This window comes from Centropristis striata, chromosome 1 (assembly GCF_030273125.1).
Source record: "Centropristis striata isolate RG_2023a ecotype Rhode Island chromosome 1, C.striata_1.0, whole genome shotgun sequence".
NCBI classification, from domain to species: Eukaryota; Metazoa; Chordata; class Actinopteri; order Perciformes; family Serranidae; genus Centropristis; species Centropristis striata.
Window position 1 is genome coordinate 43,787,901 of NC_081517.1, and position 16,540 is coordinate 43,804,440.

The window sequence follows — 16,540 nt, forward strand, 5'->3', positions numbered from 1 at the left end:
GTCACATCCAAGTGGAAAAAGTAGATTTTTGAATATGTAAATTGTCCGTCTCTTAGTGTTGATATTGAGTTTTCTTCTGAGTCATCTGATTCTTTTTCTGTTAGTTATGTTCCAGCTCTCAGGCCTCTCAGACAGCAGGCCTTCCTCCTGGTCTTCCCCCAGACTCAGCCGTCCCGCCTCGCACAGAGACTGGCAGAGGTCAGCACACACACACACACACACACACATATTCTTGTACTTCTATCTTTGTGAGGGCCCTCATTGGAACAGTGAATTCCCTAGGAGGTTGTAATAGTTTTTAATTTTGTTGTGAATTTTTGTTTTCAAATTCGGTTAGTTTTAATTCATTTTTAGAGTGAGTTTGCTATATTTAGTTTAGTTTTTACTAGTTTTAGTTTTTTGTAATGGTGTATTTGTTGGGTGGGAGATTAAAAGAGATCACAGTAAATTTTGTCTTTATTTCCTTTGTCTGATCCATCTTCATTATGTATGAAAAAAGTTGACAAAGACAAAAACAAATATGATTTTAGTTGGTTTTGTAACCACACAATACAGTTTCAGTTAATTATCATCATCATGTAACCTTTAACCCTTAAAACAAAGTCAAAATCAAACAAAATCTCAAAAAAGCCTCTAAAGAAGTGAGGACCGGCCTAAATGTCCTCACTTTGCAAAAATGTTCTCACTCTGTTGGTTAAAAAGGTGTTCTGGTCCTCACTATGTAGGAAGAACAAGAACACATACACATAAAATGTTATGTTGTGATGTTGTATTTTTTCTTAATTGTATCCTTAGTGTTTGTATATGTATATTGGACGTTTTTTTTTGTTTGTTTTTGTTTTTTGTTTGTTTGTTTTTTGTTTCGTAACTCTCTGCTTTTTTTTTTTTTTTTTTTTCCCCAACACTATCTTTATTTATTTTCAGACATAATAACACATACATATAACTAATGGGACTCAGAACATATGCCCCAAACCATGTCAAACACAAATAGTAAATATAAATCACAAACGAAAGAAGGAAACTTAAATACTCAATAAAAAAAATTTTTTTTTATTTTTTTTTATTGAGTATTTAAGTTTCCTTCTTTCAAAAGCAAGTTACAAGGTGCTGTACAACAGAAATAAAACATATCAAATACAATTTACTGACAACAACAAGAAGAAACTACATAAAAAAAATAAAAAAAACCTTTTTAAATAAACACGTGAGTACAGAAACATTTGCGAACACACCAACAGCTAGTTTTTGTTTGCAGATTTCCGTCCAGCAGGGGATGAAGACGGACACGGGGACTCTGATGGTTCTGTGTGAGAAGACGGACAACGACATCAGGTCGTGCATCAACACGCTGCAGGTGAGTGGAGGAACGTCTGTCAGTATGAAGTATGATGACATCATCGTGTAATATTTATTTGTTCAGGCTTTTGATTAATTGTTTCGGGACTGCTATGATTGTTTAAATTGCTGTTGTTTTAGTCTTTGTATGTACATTTTTATTTATGTGTATGATTTTTTGATATGTGCTGAGTTATGTGTATGATTTTTTGATATGTGCTGAGTTATGTGTATGATTTTTATGTGAAGCACTTTGTGACTTCTGTCTGTAAAAGGTGCTATATAAATAAAGTTTACTTACTTACTTACTTACTAATATGTGTTTTTGTCTCTGCAGTTCCTTCACGGTCGCGGTCACAAGCGCGTGAACTCAAAGACCCTCCAGGGCGTCTCTGTGGGCCAGAAGGACCAGAACAAAGGCTTGTTCCACCTGTGGCAGGGGATCTTCCAGCTGCAACGGGCAAAACGGTACATTATGTCCTATCACTGTTCTTGTTATGAAATTATACATGCTCTGCTGTATTTTCTGGATGCTGAGTGTATTTTCACAAAACAGCCACATTCGCTAGATGTAGCCGAAGTTCAAGTTTAGTTAAAAATGTTGAAATAAAGCAAAAGTTCTGCAAAAGAGTGAGAGATCTGCATGCTGTTGTGCAGTCAGAGTCCCTGCATTGTTCAGGAACAACCATGACTCAGTTTTACTGTTGCGATTAAAAAAAGTTTTTAATCGTCTTCTGCCATGATTTCAGTTCTGGAAAAGTCCCATGTTGCATTGCGACACTCCCATGTGTATTCTCATTTTGTGTCTTTTCATGTCTTTTTTCCGTCATTTTGTGTCTTTTTTGGTCATTTTGTGTCATTTTTTGGGTAATTTTGTGTATTTTTTTTTGTCGTTTTGTGTCTTTTTTGTCATTTTGTGTCTTTTTTGGTCATTTTGTGTCTTTTTTTTGTCATTTTGTGTCTTTTTTTGGGTCATTTTGTGTCTTTTTTTGTCATTTTGTGTCTTTTTGGGTCATTTTGTGTCTGTTTTTGGTCATTTTGTGTCGTTTTTTGTCATTTTGTGTCTTTTTTTTGTCATTTTGTGTCTTTTTTAGTCATTTTGTGTCTTTTTTTTAGTCATTTTGTCTTTTTTTGTCATTTTGTGTCTTTTTTTTGTCATTTTGTGTCGTTTTTGGTCATTTTGTGTCTTTTTTTGTCATTTTGTGTCTTTTTTAGTCATTTTGTGTCTTTTTTTTAGTCATTTTGTCTTTTTTTGTCATTTTGTGTCTTTTTTTTGTCATTTTGTGTCGTTTTTGGTCATTTTGTGTCTTTTTTTTGGTCATTTTGGGCCTTAAGCAATCTTGTTTTTTCTCTTTTTAGGAAGCGTATCGGTGAAGGGTTCGATGAGGCACCAGGCTCGGGAAGCGGAGCTCAGAGGTTTCAGCACATTCTGCACTTGGCTTCCTCCAGTGGAGAATATGAGAAGGTTTCTCAGGTAATTAAAACAACTTCCCAATAGTTTACTTTATTTTCAGTGGAAAGAAAAAGACCCAAAACTTTCTGATTCTGCTGTGTCTCCTCCTCCTCAGGGTCTGTATGATAACTACCTGTCCATGCGTGTGAGGGACCCCAACATGCACAGTGTGTGTGACGCTCTGGACTGGCTCTCCTTCTCCGACCGCCTGAATCAAGTCATTCTGCACGGGCAGAACTTCTCCCTGATGAGATACCTGCCCTTCCTGTCCGTCACCTTCCACTTCCTGTTTGCTCACACACACGTGCCCCGCATCAGCTACCCGCACAGCCAGCACGAGGTACCAATCTACTACATACATGCAGCTTTATGCAGCAATATGATGAAAAAAACAACAAGAAACAATTAATGATGTTGAATGAAGACAAATGAAATATAAAACAACAAACGCATACAGTCATGGGAAAATTTATTAGATTATTGTTTTCTTCATTTTCTTGTTCATTTTAATGCCTGGTACAACTAGATGTACAAATATAATGATTCAAACAATATAGCTGATAAGAGTTCAATTTAAGAGCTGATATCTAGACATTTCCCATGGTTATCTTGATAATGATTTTGGTTATTATCAATAAAACCATGGAAAATGGCTAGATATGAGCTCTTAAATTAAACTAGTATGAGCTGTTTTTGTTATTATCATAATATTTGTCAAAACAAATATACCTCTAGTTGTATTGTATTGTAGTTGTGGCATTAACCCATTAAGGCCTAAAAGGCCTGGAAAAAATGCCTGGAAAACCTGTGTGCGATTTTAAAATATTTCCCTAAAACCTGAAGTTTTTAGTCGTCTTCAGCCATGATTTCAATTCTGGAAAAGTCCCATGTTGCATTGCGACACTCCCATGTGTATTCTCATTTTCTGTCTTTTCATGTCTTTTTTGGTCATTTTGTGTCTTTTTTTGGTCATTTTGTGTCTTTTTTTAGTAATTTTGTGTCTTTTTTTATCATTTTGTGTCTTTTTTTGGTCTTTTTGGTCATTTTGTGTCTTTTTTTTGGTCTTTTTGTGTCTTTTTTTGGTCTTTTTGTGTCTTTTTTTGGGTCTTTTTGTGTCTTTTTTGGTCATTTTGTCTTTTTTTGTCATTTTGTGTCTTTTTTGTCATTTTGTGTCTTTTTTTAGTCATTTTGTGTCTCTTTTTGTCATTTTGTGTCTTTTTTTTGTCATTTTGTGTCTTTTTTTGGAAGAAGAAGAAAACAAGGGTGGCGTATTCATTTTTTCCGTGACTGTATGTGAGAAACCCGAGGTGATACCAGTTGATTTTATTGTGTCTTCTGTGGTCGTGTCCTCCTCTCCAGGCGTCCTCCCGGCTCCTCAGCAGCAGGAACGCTCTGTCCACCATGTTGGCCGACATCCCAGCATGCATCAGGACGAGGATCAGCCCGCTCTGCTTGTCTCTTGATATTCTCACGCTGCTCCTCGACATCATCTGTCCCAAGCTAAGGCCTGTAAGTAAAAGTAGGGTAACGCTTTATAATAAGGTCCTTAATAACCATTAATGAACAAGTAATAAGGCATTGTTCTCGCTTTAGATCCGGTAGTTGCAAAAAAGCATAGTTAACTTATAGTTAACTTATAATAGATGAGCAATAAAGTATATTTTAAAATCAATAAGCAAACAAAATAAGATTAATAAAAGCATGGCAAAGACATAATGGGTGGGTCATGGCTGTTTGTACACTGTAATAAATTATTCTGTAGTCATTTCATTTTACTTAATATATTTGATAAAATGTATTAAATATAAATGCGTCCTTGGTTTTGACGCAGTTGTTTAAGTACCTTTAATATAAAAATGTTTGAGATAGAATCTACTTATTTCACTTTATTCACCACTTTAAATCTCATAAATCTGCGCCTTTTTTTTTTCTCGTAGATTTGCCACTTTAATCTCGTCAACCATTTTTTTGAGATTTTTTGGTCACAAATTTGTTAATTTGACAAGAATAAGACTCAGGACACAGTTGAGTTGAAACTCAAATATAGCAGTTCAATTTTCAGCCCAAATGTGCATCATGTGCTTTTATTTTGGTAAATCCTTGATGTATGGCTCGGTGTGGGGTGCTTATAACTCGGGCAGGCAAGGAAGCTAAAAATGTACAAATGCAAATATCAAATGCATTGAAAATAATGTCAATAAAACTTGTATTGTTGTGAAATTAATGTTAAATCTTGTTCCAGGTGAACCCTCAGCTGTTCAGCAGCAGAGAGAAGGAGCAGATGCACGAGCTGATCGACACCATGCTGGCCTACAACCTCTCATACAGACAGGACCGCACGCCAGAGGGACAGTACACATACATGCTGGAGCCGTGAGTACACACACACACACACACACACACATACACACATTCTTGTACTTCTATCTTTGTGGGGACCCTCATTGGAACAGTGAATTCCCTTGCAAGGTTATAATAGTTTTGGATTTTTCATTAGTTTTAGTTTTAATTTCGTTGTGAATTTCTGTTTTCAAGAGTGTTTTTAGAGTGAGTTTGCTAGTTTTAGTTTATTTTTATTTTTTTAAATGCTTTAGTTTAGTTTTAGTTTAGTTTTTATTAGTTTAAGTTTCTTGTAATGGGGTATTTGTTGGGTGGGAGATTAAAAGAGGTCCCAGTAAATTTTGCCTTGTTCTGGTCCTCACTATGTAGGAAGTACAAGAACACACACACACACACACACGCACACACACACACATTCTTGTACTTCTATCTTTGTGAGGACCCTCATTGGAACAGTGAATTCCCTTGCAAGGTTATAATAGTTTTGGATTTTTCATTAGTTTTAGTTTTAATTTCGTTGTGAATTTCTGTTTTCAAGAGTGTTTTTAGAGTGATTTTGCTCGTTTTAGTTTAGTTTTTATTAGTTTTATATTTAGTTTTTTGTAATGGGGTATTTGTTGGGTGGGAGATTAAAAGAGGTCACAGTAAATTTTGCCTTTATTTCCTTTGTCTTATCAATCTTCATTATGTATGAAAAAAGTTGACAAAGATGAAAACGAAGGACATTTTCACTATAATTTTAGTTAGTTTTGTAACCACACAATACAGTTTCAGTTAATTATCATTATCATGTAACCTTTAACCCTTAAAACAAAGTCTGAAATCTCAACAAAAAAAAAAAAGCCTTTAAAGAAGTGAGGACCGGCCGAAATGTCCTCACTTTGCAAAAATGTCCTCACTCTGTTGGTTAAAAAGGTGTTCCGGTCCCCACTATATAGGGAGTACAAGAACACACACACACACACACACACACACACACACACACAGCTGTATATTGCATGTGGACACATACAGGGCAGATTTGTGATTCTGGGGGTGTTGAAGGTCGCTGCTCTTGTCCACATGGTGGTTCTCTGCATGGAGGCTTAGAGATTAATCCCCTTAACACCTGAGTGTGTGTGTGTGTGTGTGTGTGTGTGTGTGTGTGTGTGTGTGTGTGTGTGTGTGTTTGATGGTCGTGTGTGTGGGAGCAGAGTAGTGAGCTGCAAAGCCTCACCGGTGGGGTACAGGTGGATGGACCAACCTGATGAAAGGATGAAGTTTGAATGATTTCAGCAGTAAAAATCAGAAAGAATGACAGAAAAACTCTGCACCTGTTTAGTTTAAACTTCCGCTTGAACTTGGAAGATTTGCTCATTTTGGACCGTTATTTTTGTGACTACTGGAGTAACTGGTCAGTTGAGATAAGCAGCCATGCCGAGCCAGCTGGAGGAGCAGCGTGGCGTCCAGAGGGGCTCCTTCCTGCAGGCTCGCTGTGACAGCGTGCTGGTCACCAACGACTGGTGCCTGCCTCTACTGCTGGCTCTGCTGCTGCTGCTGCTGGTCTATACCTTCCTGTACCTGCCGTCCCTCGCTCACCACAACACCTCTCTCTGATTCCTCATGGGGAAAAACTTGGGACACAGTTGTGGATATAAATATTCTCAACATCACAGACAGCGGAAACGCCCCCCCTCCCCGGTCCCAAAAGGGTTATCTGGTTGGACGGCTCTATCTTTTTTTTTTTTTTTTTTTTTTCGGACACTGTTGGTGATTGGTCAGAACGGTTAATGTCGTCTGGTTTCGGAGGCTGTGAGTGAGGACAGAAATGCAAAGAAAAAAAAGAGCAGGAAACTTAAACAAATCGATCTGTTTTTCGGAGTGGAAAGACATTTTAAAACCATTTTGTGCTTTAATATGGAGCCTGTTTGAGTGTGTTTAAGACTTCTGTCTCAGGTCTGTTGGGGATTATTCTCTGCGCTTGGACGATATAGAACAAGAAACTCAAACTGTATTTGTAGTAATATTTGTACTTTCCTCATATCCCAGTATGCACCTGAATATGGTTACAAATGACACTGAGACTAAAGGGCTAATTATAACTAATTACAGGAAAAATGTGCCATCTTTAACGTGGCTATCCAGTCAGTGTTTCTTGTTAATGTGCTAACCCTAACTGAAGCATTACATTTCTCTGTGTTGTATTGGCCGAGAAAGTCCTGCAGTGCCTTCATTTACTAGGACACAACTAAACTAAAACAAAACATGGAGGCTCCATTGTCCAAACCAGCAAGAACCATGACGGCAACAACTCGTTATTATTTTGCTTTCAGACCCGAGGAACTATTCATAGTTCTAAGAATCCTCCTTTATTGTGTACGCACCATAAGAACAACCGCAGTGTCCTAGAGCAGTGGTTCCCAACCTTTTTCTTGAGGGACCCACATTTTTACAGTTGTAAACTTTGGCGACCCCCCCATTGTCCATTGCTTCTTTGAAGCCGAACTCTGAGGTTACCGGTAGGCGAGGTTGCCGCTAGGCGAGGTTACCGCTAGGTGAGGTTACCGCTAGGTGAGGTTACCGCTAGGTGAGGTTGCCGCTAGGTGAGGTTACCCCTAAGTGAGGTTGCCGCTAGGTGAGGTTACCGCTAGGTGAGGTTACCGCTAGGTGAAGTTTCCGCCAGGTGAGGTTATCGCCAGGTGGGGTTACCGCCAGGTGGGGTTACCGCCAGGTGTGGTTACCGCTAGGTGTGGTTACCGCTAGGTGTGGTTACCGCTAGGTGTGGTTACCGCTAGGTGAGGTTACCTCTAGGTGAGGTTACCGCTAGGTGTGGTTACCGCTAGGTGTGGTTACCGCTAGGTGAGGTTACCGCTAGGTGGGGTTACCGCAAGGTGAGGTTACCTCTAGGTGAGGTTACCGCTAGGTGAGGTTACCGCTAGGTGAGGTTACCGCTAGGTGAGGTTACCTCTAGGAGAGGTTACCGCTAGGTGAGGTTACCGCTAGGTGAGGTTTCCGCTAGGTGAGGTTTCCGCTAGGTGAGGTTACCGCTAGGTGAGGTTACCGCTAGGTGAGGTTACCGCTAGGTGAGGTTACCGCTAGCTGAGGTTACCGCTTCGTGAGGTTACCACTAAGTGAGGTTACCTCTAGGTGAGGTTACCTCTAGGTGAGGTTACCGCTTCGTGAGGTTACCACTAGGTGAGGTTACCTCTAGGTGAGGTTACCTGTAGGTGAGGTTACCTCTAGGTGAGGTTACCTCTAGGTGAGGTTTCCGCTAGGTGAGGTTTCCGCTAGGTGAGGTTACCTGTGTATACTGCAGGAGGGATGTTACACATGTCCTTATTCTCGCGATATAGCCTTTATTTTTAAACTTTTCTATCGTGATTTTTCTTTTTAAATAAATGAATAAACGTTTAATGTAGCCCTTATTTAGCTGTTTTTGTCCCACTAATGAATTAAATGCTGACTCATCTATATTTAACACATTAGATTTATTACATCCCTTAAAATCAAGAGGGCTTCGCGACCTCTCAGTGGATCTTTGGCGCCCCCCTGGGGGGGTCGGGCGCCCCCTGTTGGGAATCACTGTCCTAGAACACCTTTTTGGGGACGTTTTTTAGTTTCTCTGAAACTGAAGTAGCTGTGGCTAAGTTGGTAGAGTGGTTGCCAACTAAACATGCTAAACATATCCAAATGCAGGAGGAGGGCCTACATTTATTTGTCCGTATACTATCCTTGTCCAGAACATCCCCTGCACTCTAGTCTGTGTTGCCATTTTCACAGCTGGGAACGTAAGGTATGCAATACAAGTGAAGAGAACAAGGCAGTCCTCTTTCTGAGAACGCTCTGCAGCTTCCCAGAGAAATCTCAGCAGAAGTCGTCTGCAGTTCTTCCTTTTTTTCCAACTTTGTCACGTCAAATAACGGCACTGCACGCAGGAAGAGCAACTGATTTTGCAGATGCAAACCTAGCTTTCCTGGTCAAAATATATAGCCAAAATCTACTACATTTAGCATCAACGCTGATTGGACATCCAAATAAAAGGTGGCAAATTTTACTTTTTTATGTTATTAAACTTTTTATTTGAAGAAAAAACAAAACGGCACATGCATGTTGCTCTACATCTTGATAACATGTCAAGTATTTTCATCAAAACATAAAAAGAAAGAAATGGTTTTAAAAAAATAAAATAAAAAACATAATATAAATAAAATCAAAATCACATCCTTGCAAAAGCATTTAAACTCTATCACAATACTCTTACAAAGACATACTTATACCTAAATTGATAGGCAACTTGAAAATCAGAAAAAAATAAAATAATCATAATAATGATGATTCGAAAATCATAATAACAGCCTTATAGTGAGTTTATCTGCCCCATGTAAACCTTCCTTCATCCATGTTTTCTTCTGCAAACAGAACCTTATCATGGGGTGATAACATTGATGACAAGAGCAACATCAACTCAAATGATACAAATTTTACTTTTAAAGTTAAATAACTGTAACTTTTTATTTACTAAGTTTATGGTTTATAATAAATTGCACGTAACTTGTTTTAAAAGATTGATTCAGATACCATCAGTGATATGATTGCCTGCAACTAAACTACTGTAAATGTGTTAGCCAGAGGTTAGACCACATCATACTAACTGCATCCAATCCAATCCACTTTATTTATATAGCACAATTTTAGCAAACACAAGGTTTCCAAAGTGCTGCACAAACAATAAATACATAACACAATACAAAGAGATGTAGTAAACAATAGAACAGTAAGATGCAATAAGATAAAATAAATAAAAAATGTGATAAAAATAAATAAAATAAAATGTAAAATGTACTGCCCGCACAAAATAAAATATGCATGTATACAAATAAAAACAAAAAATCATAAAATCAACATAAAATCAACACTCTACATGGTGTTAAAAGCCAACGAGACAGTGAGGAGGCCTGTCTGATGTATAGCGGCAATTCATTCCAAAGTTTTGGAGCTGCAATGGCAAAAGCTAGTAAAAACTGCATAGTGAATAATCCATAATGTCAGAGGGAGATTGCATCATTCAATCAGCTCTTTCATTACAGTTCAGATGGTAACACTGCTGATAGTTTATAGCCCAGAGTCACACAGACTGGCATTATCCTATTTATGTTATATTTAGTCCAGCAGGAAGTGTGTGTGTGTGTGTGTCTGTGTGTTTATATGTGTGTGTTTGAGGGAGATAAAGATCAGCTGTAAGAGGATTAAGGTTTTAGAGAATCACAGAATCAGGGTTTTATTTTGGAAAACACCAACCATGGCACCAAAAGAGGAAGCTTAAAGTTATTTTATTTGTCATCTAACAGGTTCACCTCTGTGTCAGCCACAGCCACACACTGTTATATGTGTGTGTTTGTCTCCAAACAATGTGTATCTGTTGTTGTTTGTGTGGAGCTATTTTCTCAGCCTGTGTGTTTGTAGGCGTGTGGAGGAGGTGGTGAGGTTCCCGGGCCTTCCTCCGCGTCGCCAGCTGACGTACCAGGCCAAACAGACCATCAGCAGAGAGATGGAGCAGGAGAAGATGAGGAGAGCTGAGCGTCTGATGCTGCAGAGGAACCCTGCAGCGGTGAGACGGAGAGTCTAACAAACCGTCAATCAGGTCAGCGTGTTAATAATCTGATGTGTTTATAATCTGCCGTCTGTTTGCAGCAGCAGAAACAGGCTGAAAAACAGAACGCCGCTCCTAAAGCTCCCAGGAACCATCAGCAGAGGCTGGAGAACATCGTGAAGCAGACCACAGTGGAGGCCAGGGTGAGACACACACACACACACACACACACATAATGAACTAGGGTTTTGTGTGCAACAAAGTTTTAATATAGAATTAGAATTAGCAGTGAGAAGTGGACATGAATGCATTGTTTCTGTCATTTCTGATAACACGGGGCGCCACTAGCCTGGGTATACCCAGACTGCCTTGCGCGCTCAAATTTAGTTTCGAACCTCCAGGCAGTCTGGAAACCAGGGCCGTTTCTTAGCCCTGTTTTAGGATCCAATCACAGAGCGGGGAGGGACGGCAAGACGATGACGCGTACTACTCGACAGACGGAAGCTTGTAGTTTTGAAGTTTTCTTACGGATCCAACATGGCTGCAGCAGACGCGAAACTCTCTTTAGCTGTAGATGGTGTTTTAAATAGTTTAGAGCCAAAGTTGATTTTAAAAGAAGAACAACGTTTGACTTTACACTCCTGTTTCACCACCAAAAAGGATGTTTTAGCCTTGCTTCTGACAGGATTTTGGAAAAGTCTAAACTACTAATCTACCAACTAGCCCCGCTACCGCTAGCTGCTGTAACCACGGTGATCTGGCTACGAGCCGGGGGACAGCGGAGCCCCCAGAGACCCCCAGCAGCTTGTTTATTGCCCATAAAATCAGTGGATGTGTGTGGCTGAATGACATGAGGGGGAATAAAGCGTGAAAATAAATAATCTTGCAGAAAGCGAGAACTGGAGAAGCAAAGCAGCAAACAACACTCTCTCACAGACACACACACAACAAACATCCATCTCTGTTGCTCTACTACGTCATCTGGTATAACTGATCTGATTGGCTAAGAGCTACCTACAGACGCTTTGATAGACATTCTAAGCGCCCAATAAACGGCTCTGGAGGACTAATAGCGAACAATATTACCCCGCTTACTAGTCTCGTTTGTATTTTTTTTTTTGATTGAGTTGAAGTTGCACAAATGAGCTCATTTAAATTTTTCAGGTGAAGTTTTTATTTAAGTGGTCATGTTCTCTTTTTGCAAATTCCTACAGGATGAGTCATCAGAAATGGGCCATATCTAAGTCGAGTTTTCTTTGAAACAGTGACAAAGATTTGGCCTCTTGTGGTGGTTCTTTGCTCATTTAAGTACCCTCTTTCTGCCAGTATAGAGCGTGTGTGTGTGTGTGTGTGTGTGTGTGTGTGTGTGTGTGTGTGTGTGTGTGTGTGTGTGTGTGTGTGTGTGTGTGTGTGTGTGTGTGTGTGTGTGTGTGTGTGTGTGTGTGTGTGTGTGTGTGTGTGTGTGTGTGTGTGTGTGTGTGTGTGTTGCAGATTTATAATAGTTCATTAATGGAGTGATAGAGAGAGTGAGCCTCTAGAGGGCAGAAACAAGGATAATGAGAAGCCACTGGGTTACAGTCCCTAAAGGTGGAAATCGGGCTAATGAGAGTGTGTGTGTGTGTGTGTGTGTGTGATTGTTCATTGTTATTGACCTCTTTATTGAGGACGGTGTTTCAGAAACTTCTTCCTGACTAACTTCCTCCTCCTCGTCTCTCTCTTATTGTTCTGCAGCCCGAGGTGGATTTCTTCGGTCGAACTGTTGCCCCCAAACCTCAGAAACTGCAGTCCACCTCAGAGACAGGTACTGGAGACACATTTTATTGACATTTTCCAAGAAATGTTAATCCAATCCAATCCCCTTTATTTGTTTCGCACATTTAAACAACACAAACGTCTCCAAAGTGCTGTACATAAAATCAACAATAAAACAAACAATTCCATAAACCAATCAGCAATAAATAATAAGTGTATACATCTAAAATGATGACATAAATAAAACAATACAATCAAGCAGATAAACATAGTAAAATAAAATAAAAGATGCAGTTAAAAGTAGTAAAATAAATAAAAGACACAGAGGGAAATTTATTATTATTTAGGGAAAAAACGTTTTAATATTGAACTTAAATGGGGAAAAACACATAAAAATATTATGTATGTCTTCTTCTTAATATTAAATATTATATTTTCAAAATCACAATATGGATTAGTGCAATATCCAAATCACAGGAAGTGCAATATTTAAACAAAACATGTCAAAATAAGGAAAATTAGGAATTAAGCAGACATGTCCCGGCTGACCAATCGTATTCTTAGGACTCTTTGTTTGCTACAGATCTCCGCAAAAAAAAGTTTCCGTTAATGATGAGAATAAAGATGCAAAAATGATAATTCCCTCCCATATTATAACTCCTATTGCAGCTGCAATATCAGTCAAAATAATCAATAATCAATCACAATAATTAACTAATTGTAGAATAAGAAAAGGCATAAATAAATATGTTTAGAAATAAGTTTTTAATTAAAAAAAAAAGTTTGATGTTATTTTTATTTGAATGTTGATGTTTTTTTTTTTTTTTCCCATATATATCTTTATTGGGTTGTCAGGACATAATACATATTCAATCAGAAAAGGTACAATTCACCCATTTTTCACCCTTTTATGCTGATGGTTTTTGTTAATTTATTAATCTATAAATTACGAGACTGAATTACAGAATAATTATTTTAATTATTTTATTTCAAATATTTCAATATTTCAATAGGCTACATAAAATAAATAAAAAGTAATAATTAAATGACATTAATACATCAGTAAATTGTTCAAATGTAAAAAAATGGCTGAATAAAAATAACATAAAACAGTCAATATCTGAAGGTTTTAGGTGGAGGGACCAGCGTCTGAAAGTAAAAAGCTGTTGGGCCAATCAGATCGTTAAGGGGTTAAATTCCCGTGTAGAGTTTCCACCTTGAATTGAATAAATGGGATTTTGCAGCCTAATGCTACCTAAACACCAGAAGATTTTTTTAGTCTGGGACTGGGGAATCGTTTGGTGTAAGCCAGCCTTATCTGTAACACTGTGGCTCCATTTATCCAAACCCTGTGAGAACACGGGGCCGCTCAGGGAGAAACCGCCTGAAGGCACATCAGCTCCACACACCAGAGGTGATAAGTGATGTGTGTTACGTAACGCTGCTAATGTGGAGCTGCTGCTGCATGCTGCAGGCAGGAGGTCTCTACTGTCAACAACACCTGCATTCTCCCTCCATTATGTTGGTAATATCATATTTCTGTTGGCAACATAAAAGGCCTGTTCTGCAGCCTCCTTCTTACATGTGGACAGCAGCCAAAGAAATAAACAATCTTCATATTTTGTGCATGCAAACGAATGTATAATACTGTCTAGAGCAGTAGTTCTCAACCTTTTTGAGTCGCGACCCCCAATTTAACATGCATGTTGTCCGCAACCCCCACTCACTGAACACAATCTCACAGGCACAGTTCAGATCACCCAAAAAAGAAACAAAATGACCACAAAAAGATACAAAATGACTAAAAAAGACACAAAATGACTAAAAAAGACACAAAATGACCAAAACAAAGAAAACAAAATGACCAAAAAAGACACAAAATGACTAAAAAAGACACAAAATGACCCAAAAATGATTTAAAAAAGACACAAAATGACTAAAAAGACACAAAATGACTAAAAAAGACACAAAATGACAAAAAAATTATTAAAAAAAGACACAAAATGACAAAAAAAAGAAACAAAATGACTAAAAAGACACAAAATGACAAAAAAAGACACAAAATGACTAAAAAAAGACACAAAATGACTAAAAAAGACACAAAATGACAAAAAAGACACAAAATTACTAAAAAAGACACAAAATGACCAAAAAAAGGAAACAAAATGACCAAAAAAGACACAAAATGACTAAAAAAGACACAAAATGACCAAAAAATGATTTTAAAAAGACACAAAATAACTAAAAAAGACATAAAATGACCAAAAAAAGTCACAGAATGACTAAAAAGACACAAAATGACTAAAAAAGACACAAAATGACCAAAAAAAGAAACAAAATGACTAAAGAGACACAAAATGACTAAAAAAGACACAAAATGACCAAAAAAAAGACACAAAATAACTAAATCTTCTCGTAGATTTGCCACTTTAATCTCGTAAACCTTTTTCTCAAAATATTACACATTCTGACTGTACGTAATATCCTCCAATATTCTCTAGGATTGAAATTTGGAATTTGCAGGTATTTCAATGAGTGCCCTATTAAGGGTTAAACATAATAGCTGAAGCAAATGGGAAACAATAAGACATGAGATGTACAAATATGAAGCAGGTAGGAGTTAATTAGTTAAACCTGTACCTCTTTATTGGGTTGTTATCATCAGTGCTCTGTGGTCGTAAAAAGTGGACACATTAAAGTCACCAACCTTCCTGAAAGCAGCCTGTTCCTTCCTCACATTGATCTACAGAGTAATCGGGGTGGAAATGCAGAGCTGCAGCTGTTTGTAGGTCAAATTCTGGAACAACTGCTGACTAAAACAGGCACAGCTCTCCTGTTGATTTGGACATGTTGCATTCATCAAAATAAACTTTAACCCTTTATCAGGCAAAGAACTATATTTGGTAACTTCAGGTAATATTTCGAGAAAAAAGTTGCAAATTTACTAGATTAAAGTGGCAAACCTACGAGAAAAAAAGACGCAGATTTAAGAGATTTAAAGTGGCAAATCTGTGCGAAAATGCGTTAAATTTGTAATCCATCATATAAGGCATTTCTGCACATTTTCTTTAAAATTAAGAGATTTTCTGCTCATTTATTTGTTACTTCAATCCTCAAATTCTTCATATTTCCATACTGAACCATCGTAAGCCAACAGAGTAATGGGTTTTTAATGTTTTGGGGTTATATTTGGGGTAATTTATAAAAATAAAGCAATAAAATAGGCAACCAGAATGGTGCAGATCACTGCAAAAGGAAAAAATGATTTTGAGAAAAAAGTTGCAAATTTACTAGATTAAAGTGGCAAATCTGCACGTCGCAGATTTACAAGAAAAAATTGGGAAAAGCAGCTTTTTCTCCCAGATTCACCACTTTAAATCTCATAAATCTGCACATTTTTTTCTCGTAGATTTGCCACTTTAATCTCGTAAACTCTTTTCTCAAAATATTATTTTCATATGTTTTTTTTACACTATCTGGCAGTATGTAATATCCTCCAATATTCTCTAGGGTTGAAATTTGGAATTTGCAAGTATTTCAATGAGTGTCCTATTAAGGGTTAAAGTGGTGAATCTGGGAGAAAAAAGTTGCTTTTTTTTCTCACTTTGTTATCTTCATATAACAAAATATCACTCTCACGGCTCTGTGAATGTGTGGCTCCACTTCGTGATTATTTTCATTATTTCATTATAGCTAAAAGCTGAAATTGATGTTTTCCATTTGCTTATTTTTATCTGATCAACAGTGGGGAGAAACACCCAACTGTGTTCAGGTTTCTCTAATCACATAAGAGCTGCAAAGCCTCACATTACTTTGGGGACATAATTATTTTTTTTCACTTTAGATGATTAACCATCTGGATCGATTAGCTGGATTAACAGTTTTATGATCATCAATAAAGGCCTCCTATAAGAAGTGAGCAGCATTTATGGGTACAAGTCAGGAACCGGCCTACTTTACATATCTCAAGGGTGCCGAGTCCACAAAAAATGGTTCCCAAGCGAAATTTTGAGTTTTTGACCTTCTAATTTGTATCAAATGGCCACCAAATTGCCCATCTTGCTCAGTCATTGGACCATTTCCACTTA

The 16,540-nt window shown here is 37.8% G+C and overlaps 1 protein-coding gene across 1 annotated transcript in view; it reads left to right on the forward strand.

Annotated features, from left to right (window-relative positions):
- The window catches only part of chtf18 (CTF18, chromosome transmission fidelity factor 18 homolog (S. cerevisiae)), a 30,365-nt gene that overhangs the window by 12,818 nt on the left and 1,007 nt on the right, over positions 1 to 16,540 (forward strand). Inside the window, exons 12-21 of the mRNA XM_059343360.1 lie at positions 105 to 198; positions 1,259 to 1,357; positions 1,676 to 1,806; positions 2,698 to 2,812; positions 2,907 to 3,131; positions 4,151 to 4,300; positions 5,034 to 5,164; positions 10,574 to 10,718; positions 10,802 to 10,903; positions 12,432 to 12,501. Of these exons, the coding sequence (XP_059199343.1) occupies positions 105 to 198; positions 1,259 to 1,357; positions 1,676 to 1,806; positions 2,698 to 2,812; positions 2,907 to 3,131; positions 4,151 to 4,300; positions 5,034 to 5,164; positions 10,574 to 10,718; positions 10,802 to 10,903; positions 12,432 to 12,501 (1,262 nt within the window). The remainder of the gene's footprint in view (positions 1 to 104; positions 199 to 1,258; positions 1,358 to 1,675; positions 1,807 to 2,697; positions 2,813 to 2,906; positions 3,132 to 4,150; positions 4,301 to 5,033; positions 5,165 to 10,573; positions 10,719 to 10,801; positions 10,904 to 12,431; positions 12,502 to 16,540) is intronic.